Source organism: Lepidochelys kempii, chromosome 9 (genome assembly GCF_965140285.1).
Source record: "Lepidochelys kempii isolate rLepKem1 chromosome 9, rLepKem1.hap1, whole genome shotgun sequence".
NCBI lineage: Eukaryota > Metazoa > Chordata > Testudines > Cheloniidae > Lepidochelys > Lepidochelys kempii.
In genome coordinates this window covers 58323861-58347589 of record NC_136388.1, presented here as the reverse complement: position 1 = coordinate 58347589, position 23729 = coordinate 58323861, and the positions used below count along the sequence as shown (strand labels likewise).

Sequence of the window (23729 nt, the reverse complement as noted above, 5' to 3'; positions counted from 1 at the left end):
CTATGAAAAGCAGGGGGAGGGGAAGAGCCCAATGGCTGATTGTTTACGTAAGCAGGACTCTGCCATAGCTCCACAAAAGCTTGTCTGGCCCTTTACCCACCTCCTTCCACAAGAGAATGTTTGCTATTGACCTGCCCTGGTACAGCGCAAGGTCCCTTCTTCCCTTCTTCCCTCCGGCTCTTGTCCTGGCATTTTCCAAGGGGAAGGGGAGCAGAGGGGGCTCTCCTCCAGCTCAAAATATTGAGCCTCTAAGCCCTGGTCTACACTAGGACTTTAGCAGCCTTAAATCCACACAATGAAGCCCTTTATTTCGACTTAAAGGGCTCTTAAAATCGATTTCCTTACTCCACCCCTGACAAGTGGATTAGCGCTTAAATCGACGTTGCCGGCTCGAATTTGGGGTACTGTGGACACAATTCGATGGTATTGGCCTCCGGGAGCTATCCCAGAGTGCTCCATTATGACCGCTCTGGACAGCACTCTCAACTCAGATGCACTGGCCAGGTAGACAGGAAAAGAACCGCGAACTTTTGAATCTCATTTCCTGTTTGGCCAGCGTGGCAAGCTGCAGGTGACCATGCAGAGCTCATCAGCACAGGTGACCATGATGGAGTCCCAGAATCGCAAAAGAGCTCCAGCATGGACCGAACGGGAGGTACGGGATCTGATCGCTGTTTGGGGAGAGGAATCCGTGCTATCAGAACTCCGTTCCAGTTTTCGAAATGCCAAAACTTTTGTGAAAATCTCCCAGGGCATGAAGGACAGAGGCCATAACAGGGACCCGAAGCAGTGCCGCGTGAAACTGAAGGAGCTGAGGCAAGCCTACCAGAAAACCAGAGAGGCGAACAGCCGCTCTGGGTCAGAGCCCCAAACATGCCGCTTCTATGATGAGCTGCATGCCATTTTAGGGGATTCAGCCACCACTACCCCAGCCGTGTTGTTTGACTCCTTCAATGGAGATGGAGGCAATACGGAATCAGGTTTTGGGGACGAAGAAGATGAGGAGGAGGAGGAGGTTGTAGATAGCTCACAGCAAGCAAGCGGAGAAACCGGTTTTCCCGACAGCCAGGAACTGTTTCTCACCCTAGACCTGGAGCCAGTACCCCCCCAACCCACCCAAGGCTGCCTCCTGGACCCAGCAGGCGGAGAAGGGACCTCTGGTGAGTGTACCTTTTAAAATACTATACATGGTTTAAAAGCAAGCATGTGAAAGGATTACTTTGCCCTGGCATTTGCGGTTCTCCTAGATGTAGTCCTAAAGCCTTTGCAAAAGGTTTCTGGGGAGGGCAGCCTTATTGCGTCCTTCATGGTAGGACACTTTATCACTCCAGGCCAGTAACATGTACTCGGGAATCATTGTAGAACAAAGCATTGCAGTGTATGTTTGCTGGCATTCAAACAACATCCGTTCTTTATCTCTCTGTGTTATCCTCAGGAGAGTGAGATATAATTCATGGTCACCTGGTTGAAATAGAGTGCTTTTCTTCAGGGGACACTCAGAGGAGCCCATTCCTGCTGGGCTGTTTGCCTGTGGCTAAACAGAAATGTTCCCCGCTGTTAGCCACAGGGAGGGGGGAAGGTTGAGGGGGTAGTCACGCGGTGGGAGGAGGCAAAATGCGACCTTGTAACGAAAGCACATGTGCTATGTATGTAATGTTAACAGCAAGGTTTACCCTGAAAGAGTGTAGCCACTGTTTTATAAAATGTGTCTTTTTAAATACCGCTGTCCCTTTTTTTTTCCTCCACCAGCTGCATGTGTTTCAATGATCACAGGATCTTCTCCTTCCCAGAGGCTAGTGAAGCTTAGAAAGAAAAAAAAAACGCACTCGCGATGAAATGTTCTCCGAGCTCATGCTGTCCTCCCACACTGACAGAGCACAGACAAATGCGTGGAGGCAAATAATGTCAGAGTGCAGGAAAGCACAAAATGACCGGGAGGAGAGGTGGCGGGCTGAAGAGAGTAAGTGGCGGGCTGAAGACAGGGCTGAAGCTCAAATGTGGCGGTAGCGTGATGAGAGGAGGCAGGATTCAATGCTGAGGCTGCTGCAGGACTAAACCAGTATGCTCCAGTGTATGGTTGAGCTGCAGCAAAGGCAGCTGGAGCACAGACTGCCACTGCTGCCCCTCTGTAACCAACCGCCCTCCTCCCCAAGTTCCATAGCCTCCACACCCAGACGCCCAAGAACGCGGTGGGGGGGCCTCCGGCCAACCAGCCACTCCACCCCAGAGGATTGCCCAAAAAAAAGAAGGCTGTCATTCAATAAATTTTAAAGTTGTAAACTTTTAAAGTGCTGTGCTTAAAGTGCTGTGTGGCATTTTCCTTCCCTCCTCCACCACCCCTCCTGGGCTACCTTGGTAGTCATCTCCCTATTTGTGTGATGAATGAATAAAGAATGCATGAATGTGAAGCAACAATGACTTTATTGCCTCTGCAAGCGGTGATTGAAGGGAGGAGGGGCGGGTGGTTAGCTTACAGGGAAGTAGAGTGAACCAAGGGGCGGGGGGTTTCATCAAGGAGAAACAAACAGAACTTTCACACCGTAGCCTGGCCAGTCATGAAACTGGTTTTCAAAGCTTCTCTGATGCGTACCGCGCCCTCCTGTGCTCTTCTAACCGCCCTGGTGTCTGGCTGCGCGTAACCAGCAGCCAGGCGATTTGCCTCAACCTCCCACCCCGCCATAAACATCTCCCCCTTACTCTCACAGATATTGTGGAGCACACAGCAAACAGTAATAACAGTGGGAATATTGGTTTCACTGAGGTCTAAGCGAGTCAGTAAACTGCGCCAGCGCACCTTTAAACGTCCAAATGCACATTCTACCACCATTCTGCACTTGCTCAGCCTGTAGTTAAACAGCTCCTGACTACTGTCCAGGCTGCCTGTGTACGACTTCATGAGCCATGGCATTAAGGGGTAGGCTGGGTCCCCAAGGATACATATAGGCATTTCAACATCCCCAACAGTTATTTTCTGGTCTGGAAATAAAGTCCCTTCCTGCAGCTTTTGAAACAGACCAGAGTTCCTGAAGATGCGAGCATCATGCACCTTTCCCGGCCATCCCACGTTGATGTTGGTGAAACGTCCCTTGTGATCCACCAGAGCTTGCAGCACTATCGAAAAGTACCCCTTGCGGTTTATGTACTCGGCGGCTTGGTGCTCCGGTGCCAAGATAGGGATATGGGTTCCGTCTATGGCCCCACCACAGTTAGGGAATCCCATTGCAGCAAAGCCATCCACTATGACCTGCACATTTCCCAGGGTCACTACCCTTGATATCAGCAGATCTTTGATTGCGTGGGCTACTTGCATCACAGCAGCCCCCACAGTAGATTTGCCCACTCCAAATTGATTCCCAACTGACCGGTAGCTGTCTGGCGTTGCAAGCTTCCACAGGGCTATCGCCACTCGCTTCTCAACTGTGAGGGCTGCTCTCATCTTGGTATTCATGCACTTCAGGGCAGGGGAAAGCAAGTCACAAAGTTCCATGAAAGTGCCCTTACGCATGCGAAAGTTTCGCAGCCACTGGGAATAGTCCCAGACCTGCAACGCTATGCGGTCCCACCAGTCTGTGCTTGTTTCCCGAGCCCAGAATCGGCGTTCCACAGCATGAACCTGCCCCATTAGCACCATGATGCATGCATTGGCAGGGCCCATGCTTTCAGAGAAATCTGTGTCCATGTCCTGATCACTCACGTGACCGCGCTGACGTCGCCTCCTCGCCCGGTATCGCTTTGCCAGGTTCTGGTGCTGCATATACTGCTGGATAATGCGTGTGGTGTTTAATGTGCTCCTAATTGCCAAAGTGAGCTGAGCGGCCTCCATGCTTGCCTTGGTATGGCGTCCGCACAGAAAAAAGGCGCGGAACGATTGTCTGCCGTTGCTCTGACGGAGGGAGGGGCGACTGACGACACGGCTTACAGGGTTGGCTTCAGGGAGCTAAAATCAACAAAGGGGGTGTCTTTACATCAAGGAGTATTTCAGGCAGGACTGCACGGAGGGTTCCAATAAGAAATGGTGCACCTAAGTTATCGTTCTTATTGGAACAAGGAGGTTAGCCTGGCCTCTGATTGATACATGGCTAGATTTACCTCGCTGCACCTTCTCTGTGAGTGACTGCAGTGTGACCTAGAGGAATGAGTCCCCTAGACAGGAGAGGAGGCAAATGAGTACAAAACAAATCTGGTCTATTTCTTGTTCTGACCCACTCCATCTATCTTTTACATCTTTGGCTGGCAGCAGACGGTGCAGAAGGACTGCATGCCATCCACATCTCATGGCTGCTCGGCAGAAGATGGTACAGTATGACTGCTAGCAGTCCGTATCGCCTGCCCGCTCACCATAAGACGGTTCAATAGGACTGACTGCAGGACTAAAGAGAATGACCTGGTCAAGTCACTCCAAATTTAGTCCCTGCGCCCATGTCTGCCCAGGCGCTCCCAGCCGACGTGGCCAGGAGCACCTCGGACATGACGATGACGGCTACCAGTCGTACTGTACCGTCTGCTGCCACAAGGCAAGGGGTTGCTGCTACTGTGTAGCAATGCCGTACCGCATCTGCCAGCACCCAGGAGACATAGGGTGACGGTTACCTGAGTGGGCTCCATGCTTGCCGTGGTATGGCGTCTGCACCGTAACTCAGGAAAAAAGGCGCGAAATGATTGTCTGCCCTTGCTTTCACGGAGGGAGGGAGGGAACAGGGGCCTGACCATATGTACCCAGAACCACCCGCGACAATGTTTTAGCCCCATCAGGCATTGGGATCTCAACCCAGAATTCCAATGGGCAGCGGAGACTGCGGGATAGCTACCCACAGTGCAACGCTCCGAAAGTCGACTCTAGCATCGGTACTGTGGAAGCGCTCCGCCGAGTTAATGCACTTAATGCACTTAGAGCATTTTCTGTGGGGACACATACACTCGAATATATAAAACCGATTTCTAAAAAACCGACTTCTATAAATTCGACCTTATTCCGTAGTGTAGACATACCCTAAAGCTCAGTTTAAAGTTCAGCCCTTGAACAGTTAGGCCAGGTCTACATTCGAACTTTTCCTGGTACAGTAGTGTCAGGTGTGATTTTTTTTTTTTTAGAAATAGTGTTTCTATATTGGCAAAAGCCCTAGTGTAGATGCAGTTATTCCAGCATGAGTTCATTTGCAGGTATAGCTCATTTTGTTTCCCACAATTCTACCATCCTCATCTGACTCATTGCTGTCCCAGTCTTACCCCTCCTCCAGCTCTGCTACTGCACCTCAGTCCCAAAGCACAGCACCCCTTGCTGTTAATGGCTGACCTGGGGCACCCATTAGCATGGCTGGGAACGGCTAAACATTGTGATTCTGTGGTGTGGCAGGAGATGGTGATGACCAAATCACTTTTGACCTCTGGCCACCAAAGATGTCCAGATAGGCTAATGCCCAGCCTACCCTACTGTCCTGCCACAGGCCCCAAGAACCTGCTTTTTATGAGGATCCTTTTAAAGTGCCTTGCAATAAACTGGCTGCAGGAAGGCAGCACACACTGCAGCCCGGTGAACTGGAAGTCCTGTGGGACACATGGTTAGTCCTGTACCCTTGGCAACTGACTAAATGAACTCTCAGTAGTGATTCTAACATCCTTTGTAAAGCAAGCTGTGGGGCAGGTGAACTACAGTCACCACACAGAGCAGACCTACGAACACACACCTCCCTTGCTGTACCTACTGAACACATACTTCTTTGACAATTAGAAGCTGGGCAGCCATTTAGATTTGTCTTCACTCCAGTTAACCTGGGCTCTTACCTGAGCATTGCCCTGACCCCCTCTCCAGTCCGCACACATAAACCTTGGGCATAAGTTTGGTGATGCTTTCAACCCAGGCTAGCTGGCTCATCTGGGGCTAATGCCTAAATAAGGCTTTCATTCAGGCTGGTGAACCACGATATTTACAGGGAGGATGCAGGTGGAGCCACTCATGGGCTTATAGACCTCCTGGTTCTCCCCATGTGCTGAAAAGGACAGACAAGCTCTCCTACAATTCACTCCAGGAATCAGAGCAGCTCAGCTTAATGCAGCACACAGAACCCTGGGACGCAGCCTCAAAAGTCCTAGCAACACATGAGGAGGGCACCAGTGAGGACACTAATTCTAGCATGGCTTTACAGGGTGGCTGCTCATACCTGAGCTAGGCTAAACTGGATATTCAGACCCAGGTGCCTAGCACTTGAGTTAAATCTGCAGTGAAGACATATCCATAGAAGTCAAAGTACGAGACCAGTGTCTCATGCCAGAGATGAGTACGGACTAGGCACAGCTGCAACTGAGTTGGCAGGGTGGAACGAACTCCCCTGCTGCATAGGACCTACTGTGTCTCAGGTAAAGGAATGGCAAAAAGGGGTAGCCTCTCAAAGAGTCTGACACCCCTAGGCCTCCTTGTGGGATGGCAGTTCAGTCATCCCATGCCAGGCCAGGTTCACTGGTCTGGAAGAGAGCAGCAACAAAAACAAATCTGAGGGATTCACCACAGACCGAGATGGAGGGAGGCCAACAGACCGAAGGGGACTCTGCAAAGTCTCTGCCACACAGACCAGCTGGAAAGAGGGAAACCAGAGGCCCTATGGGATGTCGCCAGGGAAACCAATCTGGGTTCCCAGAGGGGCCTATTGAGCCAGTTCTGTCATGAATATCAGGGACCCCAAAGAGACTGGTGGAATAGGAGATCCAGAATGGATGCAGCAATTTTGGCTCCATTTAATGAGGCCCAGATGTGAGATGGGGTGGGCAGCTGTACAATAAATGTCATGCGCAAGGAAAACAGTCAGTCCTGTCAGGGATGGAGGAGAGGAGTTCCTTGGAAGACGGCTACACAAAGCTCTGGAAGTACACTGTCAAGGAGGCAATGCAGATGTGCTGTGCGTGGGACGTGCAGCAGGGAGAACAGGAGTCGTTTGATGTAGATTGCCTTTCACCAGAGATGTCGAGACACTTTGCAGAGAAGGTTAGTATCTCAATTGTGGGTGAATTGAGACTGAGGGGGACACTATTTACTGCAGGCCACACAGGTCAGTAGCAGAGCTGGGAACATAACCAGATGTCTCGGTCCCTATCCACTAGCCCCACCTGTCTTAAAGCATATGCAATATTGCAAGGGTGGCCAAACTGCGACTTTTACTGTAAAAGTGCAGCTCGTGGAGCTCCCCACGACACACCACACCCTCCACCTAGTAGACTGAGAGGAAAGAAGTTTGAGGCATCTACCCTGCTGCAGGGCTTCTGCAAGAGACAACTAGTGCCTGCTGAGTGGGAGCACAATTTAAAGGTTCCCCTCCCCCCAACAGCTTGAGTCACACATCCCAGGCATGCCCCTCCTTACCCTCAGCAACCCCTCCCTGCAGCTCCCAGGTGTTCACTCCCTGGGAAGAGGCAGTGGCAAAAGGCTGAGAGCTGCAGGGACGGGCTGCTGCTTTTGCTCCACGGCTCTACCTACAGCTCCTAGCTGTTTGCGCTGGCTCTCCCCACGGCCACAGCTCCCAGCTTGCCAGCTCCAGCAGCTGCCATGCAGGGAGGGGGCTCTGCAGCACCATGTAACCAAGCTGGGCCAGCAAACCCTGGCAAAAAAAAAAAATCTATGTGGGACAAGTGACCCCATGTGCCCCGCCCACATCACCTATGGCTTCTGCCCAGTGGGGAAGAGGGGGGCTCAGGCCTCCAACCTGGTGGGGCATGCTAGTGTAACCCTTCTGCCTGTCAGAGTTGGCAGCAACAAGGGCCGAGTTCAGTATTTAGGGGTTCCTTTCCAATAACACAATGCAAAACCGGCTTGAGCCCCCACCCAGTGACCTGGGACAAATATATACCACCCCCGCTGGGCGCCTCCAAGAGGCAATACTTCCCCTCTCGCAAGCACAGAGTCTGAGTGTAGCAAAAAGCCTTTTAATAACAGAGAGAAACAATGTGGCATTATGTTGGGGAAACACAACCCATGAGCAAAAAAACCCACCCCAAGCAAACGGGGTGTGTGCTTTCCCTTGGGTTCTTGAGTCCAGCAACCAAAATCACCCAAAGTCCCAAAAGTCTCTGTCCCTGGTCAGGGCATCCCCAGAGTTCAAAAGTTTATCTGCAGAGTTTTACCTCCCAACCTGGGTGGAGATGCGGGGGGCGGTGTTAAGGGGCACCTTACATGGTCCAAAGCTGATAGCCCCACCTCTCCATGGGGCTCCGCTCTGCCAGCCGCCCCATGAGCTGATCTAGGCAGCTGACAAACTGCTGTGCTCTGCTCCACCAGCCGCTCTGCTCACCGTCCCGCAAACTGCTCCACCATATATCTTCAGGCTCCCCCACTACTTAACTCGACACTCAGTGATTTCAGCTCTTCGTAAATTTAGCTCTTTTGTGATTTCAGCTTGTAGTAGAGGAGCCTCAGTGCTGGTGCACCATTAGCCCAAAGTGAATTCAGCTCAGCAGCCTGTAACTAGACTCCTAATGGAATCAAAATTAGCTCTGATATTCCACAGTGGAGAAAGGAGGAAGTGCAATTAGCATGTAAGACCCTCACCAAGGGACCCATACCACCAAGTATTAATACTTATCCCCAGCCTCTTTTAATTCACAGAGTTTTAAAACCCATGACTCTTGCCTAGCGAGTGCTACTTAGTTGATGGTGAGTCCCTCCATCATAACAAAAGGCCAAGTACAGTTCCACTGTCCTTGATTCCCATAATTAGGGTAACAACAATTTATTCTTCCTGCCCCAATAACAGAGACACTGGGGATCCCACAGCAGCCAAAGTGACCATTTGGGCAGCTATGGCCTCATTCTAGGTGGGGTGGGTGTGCCTATGCAGATGAGATTGGCCCCTGAAGTTCTTTTCCACAACTTGCCACACCTCACCACCAGATGTCAGGGTGGAGCTCATCCTGACTCTGCTTACACTAGCATGGCTCGGAGCTTCAGCAAGAGCAGGGCTGAAGTCCCGAGTCCTGGCAGGCACGCCCCAGCAGCTATCAAACATCTGAAGACTGTTGTATGTGGCTCAGAAGGTCTGTAAGTTTGGCCATCTCTGTAACATTGTATAGAAGAAACTCATTCCGAGTGTAAGACCTGCTGGAGGCAGGGGTAGGAGTGGGTTTTAGCTGGAGTGAGAGCTGTGTGAGGGGAGAAGATTTCAGTGTGAGCACATCTGGGGGCATAGCAGAGAAGAACTATGGGGGTCACTGCAGGAGTGAAGCTGGAAGGAAACAGCTCAGCAATGTGTAAGGGGACTGTTGCCCCCTTACTAACATTCAGTGGGGGTGTTTTAGTTGCTAGCTCCCAGTACTAAAAAGGGGGAAGGGTCAATGGGGAATCAGGACCCTGAGACTGACAGCCCCCAGGAACAATGGGGAGAGGCCAATGTTCTAGGTCAGCCTGAATGACAGGGCGAGCAGGCTAATCAGGGAGTCAGGGAGCCAGGGAGGTCCCGTCCTCCATGACAGCTGGATTTGCTTGGGTCAGACAGAGTGGGGCCAAGCTAAGGAGAAAGCAGGGGCTCAAGCTGAGCTGGGGAGCAGAACTGTGCCAGATTCAGAGGGACCAGAAAAGCAGCCCAGAGAGAGCAGACCCTGTCCTGGGAGGAGAGCTGCAGCAACCAGAGCCAGAGGGCCAGAAAAGCAGCCCAGGAAGCAGGTCAGTGCTGGGAGCAGAGTGACAGAAGCAGCCTGCAGAGCAGACCTGTCCTGGGAGCAGAGCTGCAGCAACCAGAGGCAGAGGGGCCAAAGAAGCAGCTCAGGGAGCTGGAGGCAGAGCAACAGCAGCAGTGCTGAGACAGAGTGGTGGAGCTGGGGCTGGAGCAGTCTGTAGCTGGGTGCGGTGAGCGGCTGGGGAGAGCGAGGTGGACCCTGGGCAGCGGGCCCAGCACAGGGAGACACTTCAGCCAAGAGGCTCTGCAGGCCAGGCTTGGATTGTAACCCCGACAGGGTGGGGTTGACACTGGGAAGAAGGGTCCTACCACTTAGAGCCTGAGAGCGTGTGGCCACCACCAGAGCAAGTGTCCAACCCACAGCATCCCTGCAGCACAGCCAGGGCCTGAGAAAAAGGCCTGGGACTTACAAGGAACAGACACTGAACTGCCCTGACATTCCAGAGACACTGTTTGTGATGTTCCCTGCCACAGAGCGGGTCGATGTGTTTCCTCTAACCTTTCCCATTTTTCCTTATTCTTTTTAAAATTAATTGTTGATTAAATAACTTGCATTTGCTTTAACTTGTATATAATGGTCAGTGGGTCAGAGAAGTGCCCAGTGCAGAGAGAGCACCCCGGAGTGGGGACACCCTAGCCCCTGTCCTAGGTGACCACAGCATGGTTGGGGGTCAAGCCCCCCAGGAATCCTGGGCCCAGCCTTGTTGGGGTTATGAGGACTCTGCCAGACAGGAGAGTGGAAGGGGAGTCCTCAAGGGCAGGGAGGCCACTGGGTAAAGGAAGTGGGAGCGAGGACTCAGATCCTTTCACTAGCCCACTTGACTGGGGTAGTGCAGAAGCTAGGAAAGTTCCCCACAATAGCGGGACTATTCCCCCACTTACAAATGCAGGAGTGGAGTCTGTATGCTGGGGGTTGTAGTTCCATCAATAAAACTTGGGGCGGGGGTGTCACCCTGTGTGCCTGGGGTAGCCCTCACTGAAAATGCCAAGGTCAGGGCAGGATGCAAAAAGGAGAGCAGATTCTCCCAAAACTGATGGTTAATACTGAAGTTAGACTCATCCCCCAGTCACAAACTGCTCCTGATCCCCCACACTGGTTATCAAGAAGCTAAAAAAAGAAATCACACAGCCCCCTTATTGAATTCCAGTTCTCTGGCTCCCAATCAGCACCTAGGTCCAATACAGTAAGAAGTTGTTTAAAAACTCTGCTCACTATATGACATGTTCTTCTGAACCCCCAAGGGCCAGCCACATTGCCAGGTTAATATTAGGTTGGATCTTAGCCAAAATACTATGCTGCAAGCCAGTCCATTAGTGTCTAAAACGAAAGGTTTATAATAAAGAAAAAAGAAAGAACAAGAAGAGAGTTGTTAAATGGTAAAGTAATTAAATACATACAGAGACTTCAAAGTCCATATATCAGGTTCTTAGCAGTACTGGTGAGTTTGCTGGCTTGAAAGTCCTTCTGGAACACATCCACAGCTTGGATGGGTCATTCAGTTCTTTTTTAGAGCTTCATTTATAGAAAGGTTACTCCAGAGGTAAGAATCATAGGAACTGGAATAGACCTCAGGAGGTCATCTAATCCAGTCCCCTGCACTCATGGCAGGACTAAGTATTATCTAGACCAGGGGTGGGCAAACTTTTTGGCCCAAGGGCCACACCGGGGCTGCGAAACTGTATGGAGGGCTGGGTGGGGGAAGGCTGTGCCTCCGCAAATAGCCTGTCCCCTATCTGCCCCCTCCCACGTCCCTGCCGCCCCCCTTACTGCCCCCCTCAGAAACTCTGACCCATCCAACCCCCTGCTCCCTGTCCCCTGACCCCCCCTTCCCCCACCGAACCTCCGCCTCATCCAACCACTCCCTGTCCCCTGACTGCCAACCGGGACCCCCTGCCTCTTACCCAACCCCCTCACCATGCCACTCAGAGCGGCAGAAGCTCGCAGCCCCGCTGCCTGGCCAGAGCCAGCCACGCCGCCACGCTGCCCGGCAGGAGCGGCGGGCCAGAGCGTTGGCAGTGTGGTAAGCTGAGGCTGCGGGGGAAGGAGGACAACAGGGGAGGGGCCGGGGACTAGCCTCCCCGGCCAGGAGCTCAGGGGCCAGGGAGGACAGTCCCACGGGCTAGATGTGGCCCACAGGCCATAGTTTCCCCACCTCTGCTCTATGCCATTATCTAAATCATTGATGAAAATATTGAATAGAACCGGACCCAGCTCCATGTCCTTCCAGCATGACTGTGACCCACTGATAACTACTCTCTGGGAACAGTTTTCCAACCAGTTTTGCACTCACCTTACAGTAGCTCCATCTAGGTTGCATTTCCCTAGTTTGTTTATGAGAAGGTCATGCGAGACAGTATCAAAAGCTTTACTAAAGTCAAGATATAAGAAGCAGGAATGAAGACAAAATGAAGAAGATGCAGCTGTCTTTTATACCTTTTGCCATGTCCTTTGTCTTCTGGGGCATCTTGCATTGGCCACTGTCGGAAGACAGGATACTGGGCTAGACGGACCTTTGTTCTTACCTAGTATGGCCGTTCTTAGGTTCCTATGTCCCAAACACAAGCTTCACAGCACATGGCATGGAAAAGCCTCAGCCCTGGTCTACACTAGGTCTTTAGGTCGAATTTAGCAGCGTTAAATCGATGTAAACCTGCACCCGTCCACACAATGAAGCCCTTTATTTCGACTTAAAGGGCTCTTAAAATCGATTTCCTTACTCCACCCCTGACAAGTGGATTAGTGCTTAAATCGCTAATTTGCCGGCTCGAATTTGGGGTACTGTGGACACAATTCGATGGTATTGGCCTCCGGGAGCTATCCCAGAGTGCTCCATTATGACCGCTCTGGACAGCACTCTCAACTCAGATGCACTGGCCAGGTAGACAGGAAAAGAACCGCGAACTTTTGAATCTCATTTCCTGTTTGGCCAGCGTGGCAAGCTGCAGGTGACCATGCAGAGCTCATCAGCACAGGTGACCATGATGGAGTCCCAGAATCGCAAAAGAGCTCCAGCATGGACCAAACGGGAGGTACGGGATCTGATCGCTGTTTGAGGAGAGGAATCCGTGCTATCAGAACTCCGTTCCAGTTTTTGAAATGCCAAAACCTTTGTGAAAATCTCCCAGGGCATGAAGGACAGAGGCCATAACAGGGACCCGAAGCAGTGCCGCGTGAAACTGAAGGAGCTGAGGCAAGCCTACCAGAAAACCAGAGAGGCGAACAGCCGCTCTGGTCAGAGCCCCAAACATGCCGCTTCTATGATGAGCTGCATGCCATTTTAGGGGATTCAGCCACCACTACCCCAGCCGTGTTGTTTGACTCCTTCAATGGAGATGGAGGCAATACGGAATCAGGTTTTGGGGACGAAGAAGATGATGATGAGGAGGAGGTTGTAGATAGCTCACAGCAAGCAAGCGGAGAAACCGTTTTTCCCGACAGCCAGGAACTGTTTCTCACCCTAGACCTGGAGCCAGTACCCCCCGAACCCACCCAAGGCTGCCTCCTGGACCCAGCAGGCGGAGAAGGGACCTCTGGTGAGTGTACCTTTTAAAATACTATACATGGTTTAAAAGCAAGCATGTGAAAGGATTACTTTGCCCTGGCATTTGCGGTTCTCCTAGATGTAGTCCTAAAGCCTTTGCAAAAGGTTTCTGGGGAGGGCAGCCTTATTGCGTCCTTCATGGTAGGACACTTTACCACTCCAGGCCAGTAACACGTACTCGGGAATCATTGTAGAACAAAGCATTGCAGTGTATGTTTGCTGGCATTCAAACAACATCCGTTCTTTATCTCTCTGTGTTATCCTCAGGAGAGTGAGATATAATTCATGGTCACCTGGTTGAAATAGAGTGCTTTTCTTCAGGGGACACTCAGAGGAGCCCATTCCTGCTGGGCTGTTTGCCTGTGGCTAAACAGAAATGTTCCCCGCTGTTAGCCACAGGGAGGGGGGAAGGTTGAGGGGGTAGTCACGCGGTGGGAGGAGGCAAAATGCGACCTTGTAACGAAAGCACATGTGCTATGTATGTAATGTTAACAGCAAGGTTTACCCTGAAAGAGTGTAGCGACTGTTTTATAAAATGTGTCTTTTTAAATACCGCTGTCCCTTTTTTTTCTCCACCAGCTGCATGTGTTTCAATGATCACAGGATCTTCTCCTTCCCAGAGGCTAGTGAAGCTTAGAAAGAAAAAAAAACGCACTCACGATGAAATGTTCTCCGAGCTCATGCTGTCCTCCCACACTGACAGAGCACAGACGAATGCGTGGAGGCAAATAATGTCAGAGTGCAGGAAAGCACAAAATGACCGGGAGGAGAGGTGGCGGGCTGAAGAGAGTAAGTGGCGGGCTGAAGAGAGTAAGTGGCGGGCTGAAGTGAGGGCTGAAGCTCAAATGTGGCGGCAGCGTGATGAGAGGAGGCAGGATTCAATGCTGAGGCTGCTGCAGGACCAAACCAGTATGCTCCAGTGTATGGTTGAGCTGCAGCAAAGGCAGCTGGAGCACAGACTGCCACTGCTGCCCCTCTGTAACCAACCGCCCTCCTCCCCAAGTTCCATAGCCTCCACACCCAGACGCCCAAGAACGCGGTGGGGGGGCGTCCGGCCAACCAGCCACTCCACCCCAGAGGATTGCCCAAAAAAAAGAAGGCTGTCATTCAATAAATTTTAAAGTTGTAAACTTTTAAAGTGCTGTGCTTAAAGTGCTGTGTGGCATTTTCCTTCCCTCCTCCACCAACCCTCCTGGGCTACCTTGGTAGTCATCCCCCTATTTGTGTGATGAATGAATAAAGAATGCATGAATGTGAAGCAACAATGACTTTATTGCCTCTGCAAGCAGTGATTGAAGGGAGGAGGGGCGGGTGGTTAGCTTACAGGGAAGTAGAGTGAACCAAGGGGCGGGGGGTTTCATCAAGGAGAAACAAACAGAACTTTCACACTATAGCCTGGCCAGTCATGAAACTGGTTTTCAAAGCTTCTCTGATGCGTACCGTGCCCTCCTGTGCTCTTCTAACCACCCTGGTGTCTGGCTGCGCGTAACCAGCAGCCAGGCGATTTGCCTCAACCTCCCACCCCGCCATAAACGTCTCCCCCTTACTCTCACAGATATTGTGGAGCACACAGCAAGCAGTAATAACAGTGGGAATATTGGTTTCGCTGAGGTCTAAGCGAGTCAGTAAACTGCGCCAGCGCGCCTTTAAACGTCCAAATGCACATTCTACCACCATTCTGCACTTTCTCAGCCTGTAGTTGAACAGCTCCTGACTACTGTCCAGGCTGCCTGTATACGGCTTCATGAGCCATGGCATTAAGGGGTAGGCTGGGTCCCCAAGGATACATATAGGCATTTCAACATCCCCAACAGTTATTTTCTGGTCTGGAAATAAAGTCCCTTCCTGCAGCTTTTGAAACAGACCAGAGTTCCTGAAGATGCGAGCATCATGCACCTTTCCCGGCCATCCCACGTTGATGTTGGTGAAACGTCCCTTGTGATCCACCAGAGCTTGCAGCACTATCGAAAAGTACCCCTTGCGGTTTATGTACTCGGCGGCTTGGTGCTCCGGTGCCAAGATAGGGATATGGGTTCCGTCTATGGCCCCACCACAGTTAGGGAATCCCATTGCAGCAAAGCCATCCACTATGACCTGCACATTTCCCAGGGTCACTACCCTTGATATCAGCAGATCTTTGATTGCGTGGGCTACTTGCATCACAGCAGCCCCCACAGTAGATTTGCCCACTCCAAATTGATTCCCAACTGACCGGTAGCTGTCTGGCGTTGCAAGCTTCCACAGGGCTATCGCCACTCGCTTCTCAACTGTGAGGGCTGCTCTCATCTTGGTATTCATGCGCCTCAGGGCAGGGGAAAGCAAGTCACAAAGTTCCATGAAAGTGCCCTTACGCATGCGAAAGTTTCGCAGCCACTGGGAATAGTCCCAGACCTGCAACACTATGCGGTCCCACCAGTCTGTGCTTGTTTCCTGAGCCCAGAATCAGCGTTCCACAGCATGAACCTGCCCCATTAGCACCATGATGCATGCATTGGCAGGGCCCATGCTTTCAGAGAAATCTGTATCCATGTCCTGATCACTCACGTGACCACGCTGACGTTGCCTCCTCGCCCGGTATCGCTTTGCCAGGTTCTGGTGCTGCATATACTGCTGGATAATGCGTGTGGTGTTTAATGTGCTCCTAATTGCCAAAGTGAGCTGAGCGGCCTCCATGCTTGCCTTGGTATGGCGTCCGCACAGAAAAAAGGCGCGGAACGATTGTCTGCCTTGCTCTGACGGAGGGAGGGGCGACTGACGACACGGCTTACAGGGTTGGCTTCAGGGAGCTAAAATCAACAAAGGGGGTGTCTTTACATCAAGGAGTATTTCAGGCAGGACTTCACGGAGGGTTCCAATAAGAAATGGTGCACCTAAGTTATTGTCTTTATTGGAACAAGAAGGTTAGCCTGGCCTCTGATTGATACATGACTAGATTTACCTCGCTGCACCTTCTCTGTGAGTGACTGCAGTGTGACCTAGAAGAATGAGTCCCCTAGACAGGGGAGGGGGGGAAGTAAATGAGTACAAAACAAATCTGGTCTATTTCTTGTTTTGATCCACTCCATCTATCTTTTACATCTTTGGCTGGCAGCAGACGGTGCAGAAGGACTGCATGCCATCCACATCTCATGGCTGCTCGGCAGAAGATGGTACAGTATGACTGCTAGCAGTCCGTATCGCCTGCCCGCTCACCATAAGACGGTTCAATAGGACTGACTGCAGGACTAAAGAGAATGACCTGGTCAAGTCACTCCAAATTTAGTCCCTGCGCCCATGTCTGCCCAGGCGCTCCCAGCCGACGTGGCCAGGAGCACCTCGGACATGACGATGACGGCTACCAGTCGTACTGTACCGTCTGCTGCCACAAGGCAAGGGGTTGCTGCTATTGTGTAGCAATGCCGTACCGCGTCTGCCAGCACCCAGGAGATATAGGGTGACGGTTACCTGAGCGGGCTCCATGCTTGCCGTGGTATGGCGTCTGCACAGGTAACTCAGGAAAAAAGGCGCGAAATGATTGTCTGCCCTTGCTTTCACGGAGGGAGGGAGGGAACGGGGGCCTGACGATATGTACCCAGAACCACCCGCAACAATGTTTTAGCCCCGTCAGGCATTGGGATCTCAACCCAGAATTCCAATGGGCAGTGGAGACTGCGGGAACTGTGGGATAGCTACCCACAGTGCAACGCTCCGGAAGTCGACTCTAGCCTCGGTACTGTGGAAGCGCTCCGCCGAGTTAATGCACTTAATGCACTTAGAGCATTTTCTGTGGGGACACACACACTCGAATATATAAAACCGATTTCTAAAAATCAGACTTCTATAAATTCGACCTTATTCCGTAGTGTAGACATACTCTTAGAGTTCTGTCCACAGGCAGGCCCCTACATGTCTTGCTGACTCATCAGGTGTAGTCCCTGGCTTTTTTCAATGGGTTCACTGTATAGCCAAAGTCCCTTAATGAGCCATCAAAAGCAGGCTAGGCAGTGCTGATGCCAAGCTGTCTGGGGGTGTCACCCAGAACCACAGCACCAGTTTTGAAATACAGATATACCATACATATCTATAACTCACAATACAAAGGTGATACAAACATATAAACAAGATAATCATACTAGGCAAATCATAATATTTTCAAAGATACCTTAGATGACATATCTGGCCAGATTCCTTGCAATTTTATAATACTGGTATCAACAATATCATAAAGTGTCTCCGAGATTCCATACAGCATCACAGGGGGGCTGTTCACAGACCTGCAGGAGTAGGGCAATATCATGATCTCAGGCACCTCTGACATTTGCAGCAGTCTGATAGTTTGGCCAGAAGGACAGCCAACTGCTTCTCTGCTATTGTTTAAGAATCCGTCTAAGACAACTTACTTCTGCTTTGAATCTGACATCCTGCACATTCTCAGCTTGTGTTTCACAAAGGGAGAGGTCCAAAGAATGTTTGGCACGGGATCCAGCTTTATTGGCCAATGGACCAAACTGTCCCATCTCCAGAGCAGCCAAGTCAATTAAGGGAGCAGTGAGTCAGCCACCAGCTGAAATCTACTCCCAATGTACCACCCTGGCACAACCAACCCTAACAGTTCCACCTTTACGAGAGTCGGCTGCAGTTTTCAGCTGTCCATAACTCCCAGATAAAAGCCAGTACTGTGCATTTCTCTAATGGCTTGAAAGATCCCAAAGCACTTTACAAGCGATAAGAATAAAGGATTGCTTCACCCCAAACTGAAATGCAACCACCTCAGGTGGAGAAGCTGAGTGACATTACTTTGTTTAGGACAGGAAGTGAACTATAGCCAATTAAATTCCCTCTGCAGTTTTTCAGCAGACAGTGCAGTTACCCAAACTGGAATTTGTCCAGAACACTGGGGTTCATTCCCCTGCTCTTGCAAGAAGTGTGATGGGAACTTTAATAGCCACAAAGTGCTTCAGCATCTCAGCTTCAAATCTCACCCAGAAAGCGATCTCCCAGGAGCTGAGCAGCCATTGGAGCACCTGTTCTGAACCAATTCAGAGGGAAGTCTATCTTCTAGAAAGTAACAACTCCTACCCCAGCTCTAAAGCCTTTATAGGAGGGCCTGTTTGAAATTCAGGAGACTTTACTACATGATGTTGAAAAACTGGAGGTGATGCAGAGAAGAGCCACAAAAGTGAACATGGCTTACAGTGAAGGACTGAGCTCCCTCTGTTCATGTTATGATTATGAAGGATGAAATTGAGATTGACTTGATTATAGCCTAAGTACCTTCAGGAGGAGAAGACTCTGGGTCCTACTGGCTCTGTCATCTCCCGGAGAAAGACAGAACAAGAACCCATGGCTGGAAGCTGACACCAGACAAATTAAAATGAAGGCACAAGTTTTTAACGGTGAAGGTAATTAACTTTGGGAACAACCTCCCAAGGGAACTGGTGGATGCTCCATGTCTTGGAGTTTTCAAATCCAGACTGATGTGTTTGGCTAAAGCATCTTCCAGAAAGCCAAATTAATAAGTTCAATAAAAGGGTAACTGGTGGAGTGTAATGGTCTGTGTTATACAGGTCAGACTAGATCTAATGCTCTCATCTGGCTTTAAGCTCTACAGTGCTCCAGACATGAAAGTCAGGCAAGTCCATGAAAAGAGAACGAGCCTTAATGCAGTGAAACTTCTTGTGGGTTGAATTCAGACTCTTAACAATACAGAACAAATAAGTGGAGAGCAAGGGCTGTGAATATGGGCCAGCTAGTGCTGCCCAGACAATTCAGATGGCTGAGCACTAGTTTCCATGGCTGAATGAAATACCAGTGGGCAGCCCCAGAGAAGTTACTCAATTCCCAGGCTCTGACATGGTCTGGAGTCAGCCCCATAAGGTTCCCTGTTCACATCCACTGCTGTCCTGTCTGGGAGGAGCAGCAGCTGCCCAGTTGCTTTGTGGGACACTGAGGCAGACAGTCAACTGAAGGCCTCGGTATAAATCACAGGGGTAAGTTCAGAAGAGAGGAGGTAGCATAATGAATGGTGCACATCTGCTTTCCCCTCCCTTTGACAGTACAGCCTCCTTCCTTGAACAGAAACAAATGGACACACTTTCCTCCAACCCCCTTCCCCATTTTTCCTGGTTGAGTTGCTGCTAACAAAGAGCAAAAGAAAAGAGGTTACAGTGTGAGCTCCCCTTCTGCCTCCCCCTTTCATTGCCTCAGTGCCACAACTCCTGTCCTATTGTTTCCCCTCTCCAAGAAAACAGACCCCAGGGTGGGGAGCTCAGAAGCTTCCTCCTCCCCTGTCATTCTCCCTCCCTTATACAGCCCAGCTGTTCGTGGTAGATAGCAAAACTAGAACTTCACTATGTAGCTGTATATACATCTAAACAGCTGATCATCTTCACCCAAGACCATAAAGGAAGGGAAAGTTAAGGCAATAGCCAGAATAGCCTGGCTTGATCTCCACAAGAAGGGGGAAAGAGATCATACACAACCACCTAGACTGGAGCTGATATTCCCCTCTGTGGACAGATTACAGGACTATGAACTCTCCTGAATTCTGTGCTTGTTCAGAGGTAAAGATGCCTTCTTAGACTTTAAGGCCAGCAAGGACCATTATAATCTGACCTCCTGCCCCACACAGGCCAGGGAATTTCATGCAGTGATTTCTGCACTAAGCCCAGTGATTTCTACACCCTGTAAAGCTGTGCTGAAGTGAGTCATGCTAGTCACTCACTCAGCAGTTCTACAGCCATCTTCCCCCTTTCACCCACTCCCTGCCATTTGAAGCAGGAGAGCAGCAACAGGAACAGCAGGGAGTTCCCAAGGCAACCTGCAATGGAGCTTTGGGGATGCAGCCAATCTTCTCTGGATACAGCAAGAGAAAGCCAGTCTCCAAACCCCTGGAGCTCTGACTGTGACCCCAACCCTGCTCAGGAGACTTATTTTAAGCCAGGCTGGTTGGCCCAGCAGAGCCAAGTTCTGATGGAGAGGATCTGGGAGACAAAGAAGCTGAGACAGAATGCATTAGTACACATTAGTACATATATTGAGACCTCAGCTATGCTTCCTGCCTGCCTGCACCATCACTCACAACTTGACCTGGTTTATGCTTACTTCATTTGCAGGAGGCTGGAGCCCCTGAGAATCAGGGTAGTGAGCAGAGGAAACCCAGATGAAACATTTTTAGCAGATGGACAATGATCCCTGCATGTCATTTGAAAGCCAGTTTGATTTCCTCCCCCAGAGGTAACAGCTCCATAAAATATTCAACTAGGGACCTCAAGATAACCAAGACCTATCATGGCTGTAAACAGAGAGGTGTGCAGACACCAGAGAATAGAGTTTGCCACCACCACATCTCTGTTATCCTGTCTTGCTTTGGGATGAGATGGGTCATGCTGTGAACATCTGTTCACACCTACAATATATGAATTCCTATATTGAAAGATCAGTGTGGTCCATTTAATCTGTCTGGTCATGCCCAATGCCAGATTCTTCAGAAGAAGGCATCATACACCTGCTGTCCCATAAGGGTCATTTCTTCCTGACTCCATCTGATCAGCTTCTGCCCTGAAGCATGAGGAGTGAGAGCCCTTGTCATTTTATCCCACCTAGTGTCACTGTAGTGACTTCTATTCTTTGTCAGATAAACATGCAGGGCTTGACACTCCACTGCTAGACTGGATGTTCAAGATGAACGTAAAATGCCAGCAAATCAGAATTTTCCACTCTGTGTTTTACATCCACATTGCACAGGTCTCAGTGACAACAGAAGGTGAAAGGCCGGTGGAGAACCAGGCCTGCAATCTGTTTAAAGGGACATTTTCAATGTCATGAAATTTACAAGACAGACTAATGATCTCTGTAACCAAAAGATTTGCAAAATACTTCTTTATTGTTACTTTGTGTTTTCGGTTTCTTCAGAGGAAACAGCAAGGAAACAGATTCCCCTGTTTGTGTAGGTTTTACACAGCTACAATGCAGCCTCCTGAATGGACCATCCATTCCACTCAACACTGATATGGAAAATGCTGGGTTATACTTTCTCTCCTGGGGCACTGTCTCAGTGCCAAGTTATAGGATGGGCTGGGCCAGGAGCCCAATAAACCTCTGCTGATACTAGTCAGTAACATTTCTCTTGTGAGCCAAGGGCAGACCTTTCTGGCCTGGAGTTACCAGTGCAACCTCCTTGTAAAGAACAGGTGCTGTTCTCCCCTCCATTGGATGCCCTACAATAGGTGCAGTTGTGTATGGAGTCGCTGGCCAGCACAGCTTCAGGAGTTTTCCATGATGAAGCTCCCACCAAGATCTATGCCCTGCTGTGTGGGGGAGTCCCATCAGAGAGGGCACTGCACTCTTGAGATGCATTATTTCATTGCCCAAAACCTTGACAGCCAATAAATAGATTCCAGGTGCTTCGACTTCAACTTATTCAGGCCAAGAAGCCACCCTCAAATTGGATTCAGGCACCTCACTTTCTCATTTAACCAGTGGAGCCCAAAGCACTTTATTAAAGCAGGTCATCCCCATTTTACAGATGGGGAAACTGAGGCACCAAACAGTAAGCGACTTGCCTAAGGTTACCCAGCAGGCCAGTGGCAGAGCTGGGAACAGAACCTAGGTCTCCCAGGTCCCAGTGCTCCATCCATTAGGCCACACTCCCTTTTACAACTTTTAAGTTGAGGTGAGGGAGGTTTGATCTTCTCATGAATTACTCTGCTCCCACCCTGGAGCCTCCCATCCCTTAGTTACCCCCTTCCTCTAACACTGGCCTATCCACCAAGAACTCCATCATCTCCTCAGGCACCACATGATCACCAAAGGCAACCCACTTTACATCATCCCCTTCTCCCAGCTACCACCACAGTCTCCTTCCATGCTTCTTCTCCCTGTCAGGTGACTCATGCATGCCCCGCTCTCCCCCTGTGCAGGACCCAAGGCGCAAGGACAATCTCTGGGCCCCCTTCATGCCTCCACACTCCAGGATTCATGGTGCTGCCATCAGTTCGGAGTGACGATACCCAGAGGGCTCCCGAGAGCAGGGCGTTTACACGGTTCCAGCTCCGGGTGACGTAGCCCACAAGAATACAGCCCACCAGCAACTGTTAGACTGACGAAGCTCATGTTCGCTCTGGCTGGCGCCACAGGAGGCTGGCGCAGCGTCTTACAGACACTCTGTCAGTGCCACTTAAGCCCATTTACACAACTGCTGCGAATCTCTGAATCCAGCTCCCCCTCCACCCCGATCTCTTTGGGCCAGTCTCAAAGCGAGAGCCAGGCTGGTGTATTCTGGGGACGGACCTCCTGTCCCGTCCCGTCCCCTTCCCGGGGGCTGTAGCGCCTAGAGGTGGCCGCAGCAGCCAGCCCCGCCGCCCTCAGCCCCACTATAACCATTGCAAACTGGGGCCAGGCTCACCCCGCGGGCAGCTCTCCCGCCAGCGCACAGCCAGGCAGGAAGGTGCAGGCGGCCGGGGAGCGCCCCCTGTCCCAAGCGGCGCTGCCCCCGGACATGCCCCCCGCCCCAGCTAGCGCCGAACCGGGGCAGCCGGCCGGCCCGGCTCTACCTGTCCTCAGGGTGCTGAGGCAGTGCCACACGTCCGGGGCCCGTTTACATGCCTCCCACAGCGACAGCGAGCCGCGCTCCGAAGTGACCCAGGCGGGGCTCAACAGAGCCACCACGTCCAGCGCCAGGGCGACCAGCAGGCAGAGGAGGGCGATGAGCTTGAAGGGCCGGAGGACGCGAACCTCGCCCGTGGCCATGCTGCCCCCCAGGGATCGGGGTCCGTGCTGCGCCCCGGCCCCGCACCAGGGACCCGCCGGGAGCTGGGCAGTCCCGAAGCGCACAGCCCAGCCCCGCGCTCCGCCGCTATTGAGGCATGCCAGGGCCCTCGGGGTCCTAGAGCCGCCCGCACCCAGCCCGCCCCTTCTCCTGGGGCCTCCTCCTCCCCGAAGCTGCTATTGCCACCCTGTCCCCCACCCGCGTTGTCTCGTTCCATGTACCCCCCCACAACACACACACACCTACCTGTTGTGTCGCCTCCTACACTTAGATTAGAATCTCTCTGGGCAGTGCTGAATTTGTGGCAGGGCTTGCCAGGCTGAGCCCCAGCACCCCTGGGCTTGTCATTTCAGAGCCCCGGCCAGGGATCTCCCTACACCCCACCTAGGGGTGTACACGCCCCCCCCCGAATTTCCCCAACACCCCCCTAAGTGTTGTGAACTAGTTACATGCAGTGTTGCCAATTTAGTGATTGTTTGGAAATTTGAATTGAAATTGAAACATTAATACACACTTTAAAAGCATATAAAATATATTATAAAATATGTGTACCTGAAAATGTATAATAGATTTTAAAAGTATGAACATAGACTAGCTTCCTTATACAGCTGTTTTTTATGACAATGTCAGTGCATTCATTTCAGTGATGTTGGCTAACCTAATAATTTCAAATTATGATTTATAAGCAAAGTCTAAATGAGCTCTCCCTGACAACTTGTGATGAGCTGGAGGCTGGGGTGGGGGGGTGGAAGGCTTCAGGACCAGATTGTATTTATATTCACA

General features: G+C 51.1%; 1 protein-coding gene across 1 annotated transcript in view; it reads right to left on the bottom strand.

Moving 5' to 3' along the window:
* LOC140916923 (transmembrane protein 47) overlaps positions 1–23022 on the bottom strand; it is a 32365-nt gene extending 9343 nt beyond the window's left edge. Inside the window, exon 1 of the mRNA XM_073358821.1 lies at positions 22732–23022. Coding sequence (XP_073214922.1) covers positions 22732–22927 — 196 coding nt within the window. The 5' untranslated portion in view covers positions 22928–23022. The remainder of the gene's footprint in view (positions 1–22731) is intronic.
* Positions 23023–23729: the final 707 nt, after the last annotated feature.